Source organism: Leucopleurus acutus (assembly GCF_964270905.1).
Source record: "Leucopleurus acutus genome assembly, chromosome: 9".
In the NCBI taxonomy this organism is placed as follows: Eukaryota; Metazoa; Chordata; class Mammalia; order Artiodactyla; family Delphinidae; genus Leucopleurus; species Leucopleurus acutus.
The window spans coordinates 37,770,230-37,790,395 of NC_139144.1; the positions used below are offsets into that span (position 1 = coordinate 37,770,230).

Consider the following 20,166-nt stretch of genomic DNA (forward strand, 5'->3'; position numbering starts at 1 on the left):
AGGGGGGGAAGGGAGGTGGGAGGGATTGGGAGATTGGGATTGACATATATACACTACTATGTATAAAACAGATAACTAATGAGAACAGACTGTATAGCACAGGGAACTCTACTCATTGTTCTGTGGTGACCTAAATGGGAAGGAAATCCAAGGAAGAGGGGATACACGTATATGTGTGGCCAATTCGCTTTGCTGTACAGTAGAAACTAACACAACATTGTAAAGCAACTATGCTCCAACAAAAGATTTTTAAAAATTAATTCTGATAAATTTTGCCAGTTTCATCACTGATTTCATGGGGTGAAGAATTTTCAGAGGTTTAAACTGTTATTTTTGCTGATGTCATTGTGGCAAAATGACTTCGGAATTCTACCTTGCATTACTCTCTGAAATTTATTATGTTTCTATCCTAGGAGCTTACCATTTTACTCTTAGTTATGTCATAGTTCAAGAGTGTTCACAGCAGCACTGATCAAAAGAGCAAAAACCTGTAAACAACTATACTGTCCAACAGAAGAATGAATAAACAAATTATGATGTACAAGGAAAATGAATAACTCACAGCTATGTAAATAGGATAAATCCTCATAACATGATTTTAAGTTGGGGGAGAGAAATCTGAGGAATAAAACATTCAATAAGATTCCATTTTTTATAAAGATCTACAACATATGGTTAACACTATTAAAGGGAAAGGAATAATTTAAAAAATACAACAGATTAATAATTACTCCTGGGTCAAAAGATAGGAATGAGATTAGTACTGAAAGAACTTTAATAGTGTTAGCACAGTGCTATTTCTTTAGTTGGAGGAAGGGCTCACATCCAACCATATTATTATGATTTGTAAGTTATTAATGTAACTCATTTTTTTGTATGTATTGTTTTACAGTAATAAAAAGGAAAGAATCTAGACTATTTTAAAAAGATAGCTTTAACCCCTTTTTTCTTACATATTTGTGCCACCTCTACAAGAAATTCCTTATAAAGTGTTGAAAGAGAAGAGAGAATTGTGACACTTACAGGCTTTGCCATTTATTAAACTGTGTGCAGGATCTTAAAAAGTTACTTGATGTCTCTGAGCTGGTATCCTATTGGTGGTACTTACTTTTGGTGGACACTGTGAGAATAATGACAAATTACATGTAAACTGTCCAATCTATAGTAGATACTTAATGAATGGCAGGTATTATTAGCAACAAGATATCACAATATCCATTCAAACAGTAAAGAAATCCATACATTTTTCAGATAATCAGATGGGAATTTTCTTGACAAAAATTTCCAGATAACTAAAGCAATTTTTACTGTTTTATGAAATTACAGCATTGCCAAAATGGCATCAAAGGGCATTCTTATAGTAAAGCTAGATAACTGTTGAATCATTTTTTCCCCAGATATATTGAAGCATAACTGACAAATAAAAATTATATACTTTAAGGTAACATATTTGGCACCATTTTTTGAACAAAATATTGAATATTTATAACTTGAAAAATGCTCATCTTTTAAAGATATTTCTATTTCTAGACATACTTCCTTAAATGACCTTTAGAACAATAAAACCATTTTGAGATAACTATTCTTCCAATTATAGTTTCCAATACAACAAACATGTCAGCATTTCCAGAATATTTATGTTCCCTAGTTTTAGATTCTGAGAAATAGCCAACTTGGGTATTTGTAGGTTTGAGAAATTTCCACTTGCATGGATTTTTTAAAATATCTTGTTAAAAACCTGGAAAACTTGAAAGTCCCCATAATTTCCACTGAACTCCACTGAGCACGTCCATGCTGTGCAAAAAATACACCCACTTACTGCTGTAGTTTGCTGCACATGCTTAGTTTAAGCATCAACATGAGACCCACTCCCTGTGCCTGGATTATACCTCTAATTCCTTTAGCCCATTAGTATCTGCAGGTGAAGAAAGGACAGAACCTGTCAAAAGTTAGGGGAACAATCATGATCAAGCTTAATACCAAGGAAAAATTCCAGGTAATGAAATTTGCCTTTGGCATTTTCCTTGTTTGGGCGCCCTTATTATCTCCTAGGTCCCCAGCCCCTAAGAGTTTGGTGACCTCCCTCCAGCTATCTCGAACCTCTCAGTTCAGCACCCCATCCAGGCCCACCCTATTTGAAATAAAGCTCTTAATTCTTCTCTAATTTCCAAGCAAAATGAGTGCAGACTCACAAAATGCAGTCTTTCAATATGTCAATGTTGTTTCAAGTCATAGATTTACTGGGAGAAAGAGGTAGAACATGTGAGAACTGAATGTAGATGCAGAAAATGATAAACAAAACACTGAAGTTTTCTTTGTTCACATCTCTTATCAGAGGATAACTTACCAGTGTCCTCAAATAAGCTTCCCTATTTTCATCCTAGATCTGAATGAAGTGACTCCACAGCCATGAGTGTTAATGCTCCTGGCCAGCAGGTGTACCTGTCCAGTCATACTGGAGTCTGGAACAGGTAGACACTGAGTAACATTTTTGGTTAGCCAGAGGTCCCTGAACATGGCTATCTACCACAATTCTTGGCTATCTACAGTGGCATTCCCATAGGCCTCATCAAATTATTAGCAATAAAAGGATTCAGTCTCTTGGTCTGTCAGCACTAGTCCATTTGTTATGGTCCTGCCTGTCTTGGACTTTTACTTTGGGCTAACAATCAGAAAGATAAACCAGCTACACTGCCTGGAATATTCAGCAAAGAAGGTGAAATCAGTTGTGGAATATCTACTATTTGGTATGTCATGGTGTATATAACTGATAACCAGATCCACTTCTCATTTGCAAATAGCTCAGAATGTCAAAACCAGGTACAACCTTCAACATTATGAATTCTACCCTGCTGATTTCGTGGAACGAGATACTGAGGCCCAGAGATATTAAGTGATCTGCCACAAGTGACACAGAATTTAAGTGGCAGAGCCTGGGTCAATGTTTCTTGATTTTTATGCTGGCTCTTTTTCCCTATTCTTCTCTTTTTTAATCATACTTGCTGATTTCTCAACCAAGGGGAGGAAAAGCATTTGTATGAATCCTTCATCTTAACATAAACAGCCAATGCTAGTTAGTACAGCTGGTGGTCAGCATGTCCATACTATATATTGTTGACACTCTGTTTGTAACTGGCTATTTTAAATGACTACCTCCCAAAAAATATAATTAGGTTTTTGTTCAACACTCTTCACACATACATTTGGCAATTCTGCACTCTGTGAGGTTAATAGCCATGATGATTTTGAGTGTAACAGGTGGGCATTCTACTTGAGAAGGTTTCAGAATTACTGATTAAACTTCAACAAGATCAAAACAATTAGAAACTGTGAAATGCTAACAATCATTTTTGTTTTTTATTAAGTGGGTCTGTGCTGGCATAATCTTTTAAAAATTATAATATTGTGGCCTGGCTGTTGTCTGTCATTTGAATTCTTTTGAAAATAAGACTTAAATACTTCTTTTAAAATGTCAATTGATTCTAGTGCTACAAGTGACACATTCAAGCAGGAAGAATTATTCCTCAAGTGCTACTGGGAGAGAGCCAAAACCTCTCCATAAGGCTGATTCCTTTCTTCTTTTCAATAAATAGCTCATTATCAAAGGTAAAGACTGAGTATTAAGCACCACATTAATGGCCTAAGAAATCTCCTGAGATGAGCAATTAATATCCTAATGCTGATCGTGTCAACTTAACATGAGGTGCATATATATATATATATATATATATATATTTAAATATAGCCCACCTTATCATAATGCTATTTCTGTAGGTTTTGACTTAAAGAGTTAGAGCAAAGACTTCTGGGGCAGACAATGTGTTGTAAAGTGCACATTCCTACCCTGCATTTTTAATCACAAGTGAAATAGTCAGGTGTAATTGAATAAAAATTCATTAGGCATAAAGAAAAATAATCCTAATTAGATTTTATTTTAGATGAACAAAACTCGCAGTGCCTATATTGTTGGTTACAATATATTTCCCCTAAGCTCCGCAACTGCTAAAAATACCAAATCAATCACTGCCCAGATTTCATTATGAAGTGTGTGAACCAGTGCATTAAAAAGCTATGTTAGCACCAACAAAGTTTATTGGGGCAACTGCATTCAAGATGCACATGGTATACCTTTAAATAGCACTGTTAAAATACCAAATAAAGTGTCAACGTCTGTCAGGTCTCTGGCTTTTATAAATTGTTTAGACTGGGAAACGTTGGGGTTTGGACATTGTTCTTTTCACATGATGTAGAAAAGAAGAGACCATAAAAAGAAAAGAACAATAAAGCGTAGTTCATTTCTGAAGTTCTTTCATGGAAAAACATACTCTGGATCATTACCCTTCTAGTCAACAATTTCCTTCTTCCTCCCAATCCTTCCCATCTGATATTTACCTTTCTCCCCACCCCCACCCCCTTCTCTCTGGGTGGTATTCTGAGCTTATACACAGTACTCAGTAATCATATGTTTTATGTCACTTCAAAAGAGAATCCCAGGAGGGCACGACTGGTATGTATATACTGGGTATTTTTAACCTGGACCATAGCTTTACTCACCATTTCTATGCTCTTAAAAATACACCAGAGTGCCCTAACCGCAGAGTTTCCCCAAGGAGAGGAAGGCCCTGGGAGCACGATCAGCTACTACCTACCTACACACTAGTTATTATCACACCTTAGTGGCCATCTCTTTGCCCTCTTCCCTCCGCCCCTTTCCTTTTATTACCACACCACACTCCCCACAATTCCCAAACAACAACATCTCTGTTTCAGCATCTTCTCTGGATTTCCCACACTTAATGCAATCCAGACCTCACCTTCAGCTCTCCTGAGGCCACTTTGGAAGCCAGCTCGATGACACAGCCAACAGCCATGCGTGCAGCACCGGACGAGTGCAGCTCATTCCAAATGGTGTCACTGTCCACCTGAGCAAACAGTGAGCAGAGCCCGCAGAAGAGAGAGGGAGAGAAAGAGAAGGAGAAGGAGTAGATGAAAGAGGGAGGGGGGAGGAAGGGAGTTCAGGAGAGGGGAGAGAGAGAGAAAGCAAATTTGTGAGGAAGGGCTGGCACAGTAACAGCCTATGTACAATAACATTAGTCTTCCGTCTTGGCCAGCTGAAAAGGCCTTCTGCACACGGCTTTGCTTATACTTTTTCTCCACACTGACTTCTCCAATGGAAACACATTCCTGCCATGCCTCACTGCCATTCCCTGTTTAGATTTCTCATTACAAACAGCATTACATAGGCCAGATCTGGCGTAGCTACAGGCTTGCTAGAAACCAGGCCCCAGTAGTAGATAGAGTAAAAGCTAAGAGCACTTAGCTATACATAAAAATCGGATTTGCAAGTGCTAGAGGGGGAAAATTCAAATACCTTTCTGGCTGCAGGTTTACGGGGAGCCAAAAACAATTATTAGGCAGGTAGCAGTAGCAGTCAGTGAGTGGGAAGGAGCAACCGCAGTTCAGGTTCTCCAACTAAATGGAGGGAGTGTGTGGTCCTCACACTTAAAATATTCTCAACACTCAACTGCAAGGAGAGATTTGACTTTCAAAGTAGAAGCTTAACATTTAGTACAGTTTGGCAGCTGGTCTTAGTGCAAACTAGTATTATTAAAATTAGATAGGCCATTAAAATATATGGTTGCTCCTATACTAGAGAACATTATTATCAAAACAAAGCATGAACCAATATTTTGGATTTACCTTTACAAAATGCTGTTTACTCTTTTTTGTGCACACATTAAGAGAACATTTACAACAAGGACAAGAAAAGTGCAATAGTAGTGGTTTATAACTGTCATATATGTTACATTTTTTTTTTTTTTTTGCAGTACGCGGGCCTCTCACTGCTGTGGCCTCTCCCGTTGCGGAGCACAGGCTCCGGACACACAGGCTCAGCGGCCATGGCTCACGGGCCCAGCCGCTCCACGACATGTGGGATCCTCCCGGACCGGGGCACAAACCCGCATCCCCTGCATTCACAGGAGGACTCTCAACCATTGCGCCACCAGGGAAGCCCTATGTTACATAATTTTAATGTATAAATATGTCATAATATAAAAAAATAACAGTATCAAGCTGTAGAAGTCTATTCTTTTAGGACACAGTTGGAGCACGGGGAAATGCAATAAAAAAATCTGACTGTGCAAATATCAAGACGTCTCAAATGGCTCAAAGAAGGGAACTCTGACACAAAATACAGAATTTTTTTAAAAAGAAGAACTAAAGTGAAGAGGCCTAATGACAGGGAACAAACACAATAAATAATAACTCATTCACAACGCACTAAGCAGTTTCCTAAGCATTTTCACATGCTTTTTGTCATGAGAGCCTTAACAACTTAAATTCTGTTAAGAACAATGAGTAAATACATAATAAATGAGAACACTAAATAAATAAATAGAATATTAAGATTCTCCCAACAAAAGCAAAGTGGTAAAGAGAGAAGATTCTGGAATTAAACTGTCCAGGTGAAATTATGACTTCACCACTAAAAGGTGATTGACAATGGGCAATCAATTAATTAACAACTCTGTGCTTTGATTCCCTTACCAATGAAATAGCAGCTTTTTGAAGTGCCATCTGCATATGAGGTTGGGGAGGATTAAATGAGTACGTGATATGCAACTGTTAGCTACTACTATTTCAGCTATTACGCTCATTTTTGTAATTCCTAACACATAGTTGAGGCCTAAGAAGTGGTTACTGAATGAACATACTGTGGCTTAGAGAGGCTACCCAGAAGGTCTGAGGACCCTCACACAGAGCTCTGACCCTAACACATGCCCTTCTACGATACTACTGAAATAACACTTACTTTCTAAGAACATTCAGCCCATGTCATAATCAACACCATCATGGTCAACGCTATCAACTAAAAAGTAAAGGAATCATCAAATGAACCCTAGAACCTAATCATTTACCCTCTAAACTGAGATTTTAATTTTTTTACTAAACCACTGTAAGTAGTAGTTATTTGAGCTTCATGAGGATACAGCCTTCAGGAAAATGGCTGTTCAAGCTAAAAAATAAAAACCAACATTGAGGGGAATCGGTAAGATGGCGGAAGAGTAAGACGCGGAGATCACCTTCCTCCCCACAAATACAGCAGAAATACATCTACACGTGGTACAACTCCTACAGAACACCTACTGAACGCTGGCAGAAGACCTCAGACCCCCCAAAAGGCAAGAAACTCCCCACGTACCTGGGTAGGGCAAAAGAAAAAAGAATAAACAGACAAAAGAATAGGGACGGAACCTGCAGCAGTGGGAGGGAGCTGTGAAAAGAGGAAAAGTTTCCACACACTAGGAAGCCCCTTCGTGGACGGAGACTGCGGGTGGCGGAGGGGGGAAGCTGGGGAAGCTTCGGAGCCACGGAGGAGAGCATAGCAACAGACGTGCGGAGGGCAAGGCGGAGAGATTCCCGCACAGAGGATCAGTGTTGCCCACCACTCACCAGCCCGAGAGGCTTGTCTGCTCACCCACAGGGATGGGCGGGGGCTGGGAGCTGAGGCTCGGGCTTCCGCTGTTGCGCTGGGAGAGGACTGGGGTTGGCGGTGTGAACACAGCCTGCAGGGGGTTAGTGCACCACGCTAGCCGGGAGGGAGTCCGGGGAAAAGTCTGTACCTGCTGAAGAGGCAAGAGACTTTTTCTTCCCTCTTCGTTTCCTGGTGCGCGAGGCGAGGGGATTAAGAGTGCTGCTTAAAGAAGCTCCAGAGACGGGCGCGAGCCGCAGCTAAAAGCGCGGACCCCAGAGGTGGGCATGAGACGCTAAGGCTGCTGCCGCAACCAAGAAGCCTGTGTGTGAGCACAGGTCACTATCCACACCTCCCTTCCGGGGAGCCTGTGCAGCCCGCCACTGCCAGGTGTAAGGCCAACTGGCCCAAGGCAGGGGAACACAATCAGATTCACAGGTTGCATCAGACCGAAATTCTCCAGACCACCCAGTTCCAGAAACTGCCCTGGAGACATTCCGGACCACCCAGTTCCAGGAACTGACCTGGGGACTTTGAACCCAGCCCAGCTTTCCCGCCTTTCGAGGGGCGGGATCAACGGTCCCCCAGGATACCCGAAAAGACTACCAAATAAGGAATACCCTGCGCCCTCCCAGATTCACCACACCCCTTTCCCTTCTTCCCCTATAAAATCTTGCCCAACCCTCGCCCGGGTGTGACTTCTCTGGCCCCTTTCTCTCGGACCTGTGAACCTCGCCCGGGAGCGCTCCCTAATAAAGATCACTTAAAGCTTTCCTCTGTTTCGCGGTGCCGTTTGTTAAGACCCGACCTTACACCAGGGTCCTGGGATCGAGGGGCAACTTCCCCAGGAGAACGCATGGCATGCCTCAGGCTGGTTCAACGTCCCGCTGGCCTCTGCCACAGCAGGCTCGCCCCACATCGTGCTCCTCCCTCCCTCCCGGCCTGAGTGAGCCAGAGCCGCATCAGCGGCTCCTTTAACCCTGTCCTGTCTGAGCGAAGAACAGACGCCCTCCAGCGACCTACATGCAGAGGCGGGGCCAAATCCAAAGCTGAGGCTCGGAAGCTGTGCTAACAAAGAAGAGAAAGGGAAAACTCCCAGTAGCCTCAGAAGCAGCAGATTAAAGCTCCACAATCAACTTGATGTACCCTGCATCTGTGGAATACCTGAAGAGACAACGAATCATCCCAAATTGAGGAGGTGGACTTTGAGAGCAAGATTTATCATTTTTTCCCCTTTTCCTCTTTTTGTGAGTGTGTATGTGTATGCTTCTCTGTGAGATTTTGTCTATATAGCTTTGCTTTCACCATTTGTCCTAGGGTTCTATCCGTCCGTTTTTTTCTTAAAAATTTTTTTTATTAATAATTATTTTTTATTTTAATAACTTTATTTTATCTTACTTTATTTTATTTTATCCTTTCTTTCTTTCCTCCCTCCCTTTTCTTTTTCTTCCTTCCTTCCTTTCTTTCTTTCTCTCCTCCCTCCTTCCCTCCCTCCCTCCCTTTCTTTCTTTCTTCCTTTTTCTTCCTTCTCCCCTTCCTTCCTTCCTTCCTTCCTTCCTTCCTTCCTTCCTTCCTCCCTCCCTCCCTCCCTTCCTTTCTTTCTTCCTTTTTCTTCCTTCTCCCCTTCCTCCCTTCCTTCCTTCCTTCCTTCCTTCCTTCCTTCCTTCCTTCCTCCCTCCCTCCCTCCCTCCCTCCCTTCCTTCCTTCCTACATTTTCTCCCTTTTATTCTGAGCCGTGTGGATGAAAGGCTCTTGGTGCTGCAGCCAGAAGTCAGTGCTGTGCCTCTGAGGTGAGAGAGCCAACTTCAGGACACTGGTCCACAAGAGACCTCCCAGCTCCACATAATAGGAAACGGCGAAAATCTCCCAGATATCTCCATCTCAACACCAGCACCCAGATTCACTAAATGACCAGCAAGCTACAGTGCCGGACACCCTATGCCAAACAACTAGCAAGACACAAACACAACCCTACCCATTAGCAGAGAGGTGTCCTAAAATCATAATAAATCCACAGACACCCCAAAACACACCACTAGACGTGGACCTGCCCACCAGAAAGACAAGATCCAGCCTCATCTACCAGAACACAGGCACTAGTCCCCTCCACCAGGAAACCTACACAACCTACTGAACCAACTTTAGCCACTGGGGACAGACACTAAAAACAACGGGAACTACGAACCTGCAGCCTGCAAAAAGGAGACACCAAACACAGTACGATAAGCAAAATGAGAAGACAGAAAAACACACAGCAGATGAAGGAGCAAGATAAAAACCCACCAGACCTAACAAATGAAGAGGAAATAGGCAGTCTACCTGAAAAAGAATTCAGAATAATGATAGTAAAGATGATCCAAAATCTTGGAAATAGAATACAGAAAATGCAAGAAACATTTAACAAGGACCTAGAAGAACTAAAGATGAAACAAACAATGATGAACAACACAATAAATGAAATTAAAAATACTCTAGATGAGATCAATAGCAGAATAACTGAGGCAGAAGAACGGATAAGTGACCTGGAAGATAAAAAAGTGGAAATAACTAATAAAGAGCAGAATAAAGAAAAAAGAATGAAAAGAACTGAGGACAGTCTCAGAGATCTCTGGGACAACATCAAATGCACCAACATTCGAATTATAGGGGTTCCAGAAGAAGAAGAGAAAAAGAAAGGGACTGAGAAAATATTTGAAGAGATTATAGTTGAAAACTTCCCTAATATGGGAAAGGAAACAGTTAATCAAGTCCGGGAAGCACAGAGAGTCCCATACAGGATAAATCCAAGGAGAAACACACCAATCAAACTGTCAAAAATTAAATACAAAAAAAAATATTAAAACCAGCAAGGGAAAAACAACAAATAACACACAAGGGAATCCCCATAAGGTTAACAGCTGATCTTTCAGCAGAAACTCTGCAAGCCAGAAGGGACTGGCAGGACACATTTATAGTGATGAAAGAGAAAAACCTACAACCAAGATTACTCTACCCAGCAAGGATCTCATTCAGATTTGATGGAGAAATCAAAACCTTTACAGACAAGCAAAAGCTGAGAGAGTTCAGCACCACCAAACCAGCTTTACAACAAATGCTAAAGGAACTTCTCTAGGTAAGAAACACAAGAGAAGGAAAAGACCTCCAATAACAAACCCAAAACAATTAAGAGAATGGGAATAGGAACATATATATCGATAATTACCTTAAATGTATTAAATGCTCCCACCAAAAGACACACACTGGCTGAATGGATACAGAAACAAGTCCCATATATATGCTGTCTACAAGATACCCACTTCAGACCTAGAGACACATACAGACTGAAAGTAAGGGAATGGAAAAAGATATTCCATGCAAATGGAAACCAAAAGAAAGCTGGAGTAACAATTCTCATATCAGACAAAATAGACTTTAAAATAAAGACTATTACAAGAGACAAAGAAGAACACTACATAATGATCAAGGGATCGATGCAAGAAGAAGATATAACAATTGTAAATATTTATGCACCCAACACAGGAGCACCTCAATACATAAGGCAAACACTAATAGCCACAAAAGAGGAAATCGACAGTAACACATTCATAGTAGGGGACCTTAACACCCCACTTTCACCAATGGACAGATCATCCAAAAGGAAAATAAATAAGGAAACACAGGCTTTAAATGATATATTAAACAAGATGGATTTAATTGATATTTATAGGACATTCCATCCAAAAACAACAGAATACACATTTTTCTCAAGTGCTCATGGAACATTCTCCAGGATAGAACATATCTTGTGTCACAAATCAAGCCTTGGTAAGTTTAAGAAAACTGAAATTGTATCAAGTATGTTTTCCGACCACAATGCTATGAGACTAGCTATCAACTACAGGAAAAGATCTGTAAAAAATACAAACACATGGAGACTAAACAATACACTACTTAATAACCAAATGATCACTGAAGAAATCAAAGAGGAAATCAAAAGGTACCTAGAAACAAATGACAATGGAGACACGATGACGCAAAACCTATGGGATGCAGCAAAAGCAGTTCTAAGAGGGAAGTTTATAGCAATACAATCCTACCTTAAGAAACAGGAAACATCTCAAATAAACAACCTAACCTTGCACCTAATTAGAGAAAGAAGAACAAAAAAGCCCCAAAGTTAGCAGAAGGAAAGAAATCATAAAGATCATATCAGAAATAAATGAAAAAGAAGTGAAGGAAATGATAGCAAGATCAATCAAACTAAAAGCTGATTCTTTGAGAAGATAAACAAAATTGATAAACCATTAGCCAGACTCATCAAGAAAAAAAGGGAGAAGACTCAAATCAATAGAATTAGAAATGAAAAAGGAGAAGTAACAACTAACACTGCAGAAATACAAAAGATCATGAGAGATTACTACAAGCAACTCTATGCCAATAAAATGGACAACTTGGAAAAAACGGACAAATTCTTAGAAATGCACAACATGCCAAGACTGAATCAGGAAGACAAGAAAATATGAACAGACCAATCACAAGCACTGAAATTGAGACTGCGATTACAAATCTTCCAATAAACGAAAGCCCAGGACCAGATGGCTTCACAGGCGAATTCTATCAAACATTTAGAGAAGAGCTAACACCTATCCTTCTCAAACTCTTCCAAAATGTAGCAGAGGGAGGAACACTCCCAAACTCATTCTACGAGGCCACCATCACCCTGAGCCCAAAACCAGACAAGGATGTCACAAAGAAAGAAAACTACAGGCCAATATCACTGATGAACATAGATGCAAAACCCTCAACAAAATACTAGCAAACAGAATCCAACATCACATTAAAAGCATCATACACCATGATCAAGTGGGGTTTATTCCAGGAATGCAAGGATTCTTCAATATATGCAAATCAATCAATGTGATATACCATATTAACAAATTGAAGGAGAAAAACCATATGATCATCTCAATAGATGCAGAGAAAGCTTTTGACAAAATTCAACACCCATTTATGATAAAAACCCTCCAGAAAGTAGGCAAAGAGGGAACTTTCCTCAATATAATAAAGGCCATATATGACAAATCCACAGCCAACATCGTCCTCAATGGTGAAAAACTGAAACCATTTCCACTAAGATCAGGAACAAGACAACGTTACCCACTCTCACCACTCTTAGTTAACATAGTTTTGCAAGTTTTAGCCACAGCAATCAGAGAAGAAAAGGAAATAAAAGGAATCCAAATCGGAAAAGAAGAAGTAAAGCTGTCACTGTTTGCAGATGACATGATAGTATACACAGAGAATCCTAAAGATGCTACCAGAAAAGTACTAAATGCAATCAATGAATTTGGTAAAGTAGCAGGATACAAAATTAATGCACAGAAATCTCTGGCATTCCTATACACTAATGATGAAAAATCTGAAAGTGAAACCAAGAAAACTCTCCCATTTACCATTGCAACAAAAAGAAAAAAATATCTAGGAATAAACCTACCTAAGGAGACAAAAGACCTGTATGCAGAAAATTATAAGACACGGATGAAAGAAATTAAAGATGATACAAATACATGGAGAGATACACCGTTTTCTTGGATTGGAAGAATCAACACTGTGAAAATGACTCTACTACCCAAAGCAATCTACAGATTCAATGCAATCCCTATCAAACTACGATTGGCATTTTTCACAGAAGTAGAACAAAAAATTTCACAATTTGTATGGAAACACAAAAGACCCCATATAGCCAAAGCAATCCTGAGAATGAAAAATGGAGCTGGAGGAATCAGGCTCCCTGACTTCAGACTATACTACAAAGCTACAGTAATCAAGACAGTATGGTACTGGCACAAAAACAGAAATATAGATCAATGGAACAGGATAGAAAGCCCAGAGATAAACCCACGCCCATATGGTCACCTTATCTTTGATAAAGGAGGCAGGAATGTATAGTGGAGAAAGGATAGCCTCTTCAATAAATGGTGCTGGGTAAACTGGACAGGTACTTGTAAAAGTATGAGATTAGATCACTCCCTAACACCATACACAAAAATAAGCTCAAAATGGATTAAAGACCTAAATGTAAGGCCAGAAACTATCAAACTCTTAGAGGAAAACATAGGCAGAACACTCTATGGCATAAATCACAGCAAGGTCCTTTTTGACCCACCTCCTAGAGAAACGGAAATAAAAACAAAAATAAACAAATGGGACCTAATGAAACTTCAAAGCCTTTGCACAGCAAAGGAAACCATAAACAAGACCAAAAGACAAACCTCAGAATGGGAGATAATATTTGCCAATGAAGCAACTGACAAAGGATTAATCTCCAAAATTTACAAGCAGCTCATGCAGCTCAATAACAACAAAACAACCCAATCCAAAAAGGGGCAGAAGACCTACATAGACATTTCTCCAAAGAAGATATACAGACTGCCAACAAACACATGAAAGAATGCTCAACATCATTAATCATTAGAGAAATGCAAATCAAAACTACAATGAGATATCATCTCACACCAGTCAGAATGGCCATCATCAAAAAATCTACAAACAATAAATGGGTGTGGAGGAAAGGGAACACTCTTTCACTGCTGATGGGAATGTGAATTGGTACAGCCACTATGGAGAAGAGTATGGAGGTTCCTTAAAAAACTACAAATAGAACTACCATATGACCCAGCAATCCCATTACTGGGCATATTCCCTGAGAAAACCATAATTCAAAACACACATGTACCAAAATGTTCATTGCAGCTCTATTTACAATAGCCCGGAGATGGAAACAACCTAAGTGCCCATCATCGGATGAATGGATAAAGAAGATGTGGCACATATATACAATGGAATATTACTCAGCCATAAAAAGAAATGAAATTGAGCTATTTGTAATGAGGTGGATGGACCTAGAGTCTGTCATACAGAGTGAAGTAAGTCAGAAAGAGAAAGACAAATACCGTATGCTAACACATATATATGGAATTTAAGAAAAAAAGAATGTCATGAAGAACCTAGGGGTAAGATGGGAACAAAGACACAGACCTACTAGAGAATGGACTTGAGGATATGGGGTGGGGGAAGGGTAAGCTGTGACAAAGTGAGAGAGTGGCATGGACATATATACACTACCAAAGGTAAAATAGATAACTAGTGGGAAGCAGCCGCATAGCACAGGGTGATCAGCTCCATGCTTTGTGACCACCTAGAGGGGTGGGATAGGGAGGGTGGGAGGGAGGGAGACGCAAGAGGGAAGAGAAATGGGAATATATGTATATGTATAACTGATTCACTTTGTTATAAAGCAGAAACTAACACACCACTGTAAAGCAATTATACTCCAATAAAGATGTAAAAAAACAACAAAAAACCCCAACATTTACATTGTGTTGGATACTTTTAAACCAATTTTCAACCATTACATAGCTACAGGTGCCATAGAAAGTCCTCATTCTTCAGATCTAAAATTACTGGGGGGGCAAGCAAACATAAAACAAATCAATAAACCCCAAAAGAAAACTAGAAGCTGGTTCTTTGAGAAGAAAAACAAAACTGATAAACCTTTAGACAGACTCATCAAGAAAAGGGAGAGAACTCAAATCAAAAAAATTAGAAATGAAAACAGAGAAGTTACAACTGATATCACAGAAATACAAAAGCATCATAAGACACTAGTACAAACAACTATATACCAATAAAATGGACAACCTAGAAGAAATGCACAAATTCTTAGAAAGGTACAACCTTCCAAGACTGAACCAGGAGGAAATAGACAATATGAAAAGACCAATCACGAGTACTGAAATTGAAACTATGATTTTAAAACTACCAACAAACAGAAGTCCAGGACCAGATGACTTCACAGTAGAATTCTATCAAACATTTAGAGAAGAGTTAACACCTATCCTCCTGACACTCTTCCCAAAAAATTGCAGAGGACAGAACACTGCCAACCTCATTCTACGAGGCCACCATCACCCGGATACCAAAACCATACAAAGATATCACAAAAAAAACTACAGGCCAATATCTCTGATGAACATAGACGTAAAAATCCTCAACAAATTACTAGCAAACAGAATCCAACACATTAAAAAGATATTAAACCATGATAAAGTGGGATTTATCACAGGGATGCAAGGATTATTCCACATATGCAAATCAATCAATGTGCTACACCACATTAACAAACTGAAGAATAAAAACAATATGGTCATCTCAACAGATGCAAAAAAAGCTTTTGACAAAATTCAACACCCATTTATGATAAAAACTCTCCAGAAAGTGGGATTAGAGGGAACCTACCTCAACATAATAAAAGCCATATATGAAAAACACACAGCAAATAACATTCTCAATAGTGAAAAACTGAAAGCATTTCCTCTAAGACCAGGAATAAGACAAGGATGTCCACCCTCACCACTATTATTCAACATAGATTTGGAAGTCCTAGCTATGGCACAGAGAAGAAGAAATAAAAGGAATCCAAACTGGAAAAGAAGTAAAACTGTCACTGTTTGCAGATGACATGATACTATACGTAGAAAATCCTAAAGATGTTACCAGAAAACTACTAGAGCTCATCACTGAATTTGGTAAAGTTGCAGGATACAAAATTAATACACAAAAATCTCTTGCATTCCTACACACTGACAATGAAAGATCAGAAAGAGAAAACAAGGAAACAATCCCAGTTACCATTACATCAAAGAGAATAAAATACTTAGGAATAAACCTATCTAAGGAGAAAGAAGACCTGTAGTCAGTAAACTATAAGACACTGATGAAAGAAATAAAAGATGGCACAGATATACCATATTCTTGGATTGGAAGAATTAATATTGTCAAAATGACTAAACTACTCAAAGCAATCTACAGATTCAATGTAATCCATATCAAATTACCAATGGCATTTTCCACAGAATTGGAACAAAAAATTTTACATTTGTATGGAAACACAAAAGACCCTGATAGCTAAAGCAATCTTGAGAAAGAAAAATGGAGATGGAGGCATCAGGCTCCCTGACTTCAGGCTATACTACAAAGCTATGGTCATCAAAACAGTTTGGTACTGGCACAAAACAGAAATATAGATCAGTGGAACAGGATAGAAAGCCCAGAGATAAACCCACACACCTATGGTCACCTAATCTATACAAAGGAGGCAAGAATATACAATGGAGAAAAGACAATCTCTTCAGTAAGTGGTGCTGGGAAAACTGGACAGTGACATGTAAAAGAATGAAATGAGAACACTCCCTAACACCATATACAAAAATAAACTCAAAATGGATTAATAACCTAAATGTAAGGCCAGACACTATAATACTCTTAGAGGAAAACATAGGCAGAACAGTGTTTCACGTAAATTTCAGCAAGATCTTTTTTGATCCACCCCCAGAAGTAATGAAAATAAAAATAAACAAATTTTATTGTGGCCTTAGGGTAAGGTGGGAAGAAGTGAGAGAGTGGCACGGACATATATACACTACTAAATGTAAAACAGATAGCTAGTGGGAAGCAGCCGCAGAGCACAGGGAGATTAGCTCTGTGAGGGGTGCAATGGGGAGGGTGGGAGGGAGGCTCAAGAGGGAGGAGATATGGGGATATATGTATACATATAGCTGATTCACTTTGTTGTACAGCAGAAACTAACACAACATTGTAAAGCAATTATAATCCAATAAAGATGTAAAAAAAAAATAAGGATATGGTTACTGATTAGTGCCAGGCACAGAGATGCTCAATGGATGCTTGAAGTTTTGACCACATCCAAAATTTAGGCTTATCCCTAAACAGGTCCTATTTCGGAATCTATGGGATTTATCACTCATTTATTTGCTTGTATTTAAACATAAAAAAAATTTCTCTAAATAATACTTTAACCTATATTTTATGTACATTTAACTTATAACTAAGTAGTAATAGTGGTAAGTTTTGTAGGTATAATCTATTCATAAACGAGTAACTGTATTTAATTCTGAATGTATGAACAAGGTTTTCTTAGCTTGAGCTGCCACAACAAAATACATACACTGGGTGGCTTAAACAACAGAAATTTATTTCTTACAGTTCTGGAGGCTAGAAAACCAAGATAAAGGTGCCAGCAAATCTAATGTCTGTTTTATTTCTCTTCCCAGCTTGCAGATGGTTGCCTTCTCACTATGTCCTGACATGGCCTTTCCTCAGTGAGTGCACATGGAGAGAGACTGATCTCTCTCTCCTTCTTCTTAGGATGCCACCAACCCTACTGAATTAGAACCCCACCCTTACGACCTCATTTAACCTTAATAGCCTCCTAAAAGCCCTATCAAATTCAATCACTTAAGGGTTAGGGCTTCAACATATTCATTTTGGGGGAACACAATTCAGCCTATAGCAAGGTTACACCCCCAAAGCTTGTTTATAAGTCAATTTATAAGCATATTTCCCTAAGACATTGTGTTCCAAGTCATGTTTCAGGGACATCAGCTGCCAAAATTAGCTACCAAAACCTATCCACATGTATTTGGCATATTATAGTTTAGTAAGAGTTCTAAGGGTAAAGAAGGATGCATGACTCATGAACTCTCCCTACATAATCCCTGCCATTAGAAGAGATGTCCAAATACACTTCCTGTCATTCTCAATGGCAAAAAGTTATTTCTTCTCCCCCTATGTCCCTCTTATTGGTTGGAGAGATTGCCAAAAACCTCTCCCTGTATTTGTGATAGTGTCAAGAAGATCTCCTTCATACGAGAGCTGATTTCAACTGTACAAGACTTCATGACAGTAGGAAAAAACTCTAGGTAAGAAAGGATGGTTGACTCCATCAAATGACGGTGGTTCCTGGCATGGAATGGGATATTGAGTGGCTGGACAGGAAAGGAAAAGAACAAGAAAAACTCACCTCAGGTGGATATACATAAACAGGATTAAGGAGCTGAGCTGGTAGTACAATAATTGTGGAAGTAGAGACCAAAAGACAGGTGCTCTAGAATTTGGAAGTTGAAGGTAGAGCTATTAGAAAAGTGGCATAGAGTTGGCTCTGGACACGTAAAATAATGTAAATTATAATAGACTAGGCCAGAAAAGGGGAAAGAAATGGCAGTGGAGCAGAAAGCAATCCTTCTGACCACACTAGCTGGTTACTAAGATCTTGCTAAAGTTCTTAAGTGATGCAAGGCAAATTTTTAAAACCAGTACTATTATAATCTGAAAAAAATCAAAGTGTTTTATCTTTGTTTTTTCCATGCACCACATTTACTTCCCCTTGGTCTGCCCACCAATTCATTCTTCTGCCTGACATGTATGTGTGTGTGCATGTACAAATTCACATACACACACACACACATACATGTGCATTATTTTTTTTAATTTAACTTTTCTTTATACAGCACATTCTTAGTAGCTCTTTTATACTTATTACATGTGCATTATTATGGGGCAGTGGTATATGAGATCAAAGGGAGATTCAGATTGATATAAAAGAAATATAAAGAAACTGACATTCAAAACAAAGATCTTTCATAAATACACATAAAAATCCAGATTTTGTCGTAAAAGAAGATTTTTTTTCCAAATTCCTTTACATATTAAAAACCAAGCTTGGTGCTCTCGGATTATAATCCTATGTTAGTGATAGCATCAAGACAATGCTATCACTGCTTCTCTGAATGACAGTTCAGAGAAGAGACTCTTTCTACCTATGACACCCAGGCAGAGGGCTTGCTGACCTCAGCTATAGATAGGATATGATGACAGGAAGAAAAAGCTGGAAGCCATCCTTTATGGTGATGAGATATTGGAGAAAAGCAAACTGAAGAGTTGTGACAGAAGCAGGGGAGGTAAAGAATGATAAGTGAGCACATCTCAGAGAGAGGAGAATGTGCTAGGTAAACTGACAAGATAATAAGCAAATCTTTGGTGTCATTTACACATAGGACTTTTGCAGTCCATGTCTATACCAAAGTGTGGGCACCACATTAAAAAGGCTAGGGAGTAGTGTGAAAAGTAAATGGAAGTTCAGACTGAAGCATTCCTAAGATGCTCTTGGGTCCTGTGTGGTAGCAATGGAAAGCCCTCAAGTTCCCACAGTCTTCCAAGTGTATGCTATGGGAGAGCCCCTGAAATGGAGTAACTATGGTTGGAGTCAAATGAAGTCCACAGCAGAAGCTCAGGAAGATGCCAGCGCAGGGAGAGCCGAGGGGAGGCTGTTGGAGCCTGCAAACCCCACCAAGCTCCATTTCGCAGTGAAATTGGAAACCAGGAGAAATTCAGCTGCTGACCTCAGTTTTAAATGCTGAGAAATCAGCACCAATCAGGTAGATTAATGAGGTTGCCATGGAAACCTGAATATTCAGAGGACAGTGAGTATCCAAGGACCCCATCAGGTCTCTCTCTTTTCTCAGACACCCAAACGCCATCTCGAGAGAGGAAGCTGACAGACAGAGCAATTACCTAAAGAGACTGTGTCTAATAATAAGTTGATCATGAAGAGACAGAATTTTAAAACTAAAAGGAGGCTATTCAAACTTAAAGAGACTGATATATTATTAATTGTGGAGAAGGTCAGCATAATTAGGAGAAAAAAGAAAGAGCCTATTTATCACATATATGAGTAAGCACGGATCATTCTGTGTCCCATTTTCAAGGTCAGGAATGTACTCTGTTGGATGACAGGGAAAAGAGTCTAGCCAGGATCCTGGACAGAATTCTCCAAGGATATGCTGCATACCTGG

The 20,166-nt window shown here is 39.4% G+C and overlaps 1 protein-coding gene across 1 annotated transcript in view; it reads right to left on the reverse strand.

Annotated features, from left to right (window-relative positions):
- Window positions 1-20,166, reverse strand: part of HDAC9 (histone deacetylase 9) — a gene marked incomplete at its 3' end in the record, with an annotated part of 936,726 nt that overhangs the window by 247,859 nt on the left and 668,701 nt on the right. The window contains exon 17 of the mRNA XM_082846537.1: window positions 4,815-4,922. Coding sequence (XP_082702663.1) covers window positions 4,815-4,922 — 108 coding nt within the window. The remainder of the gene's footprint in view (window positions 1-4,814; window positions 4,923-20,166) is intronic.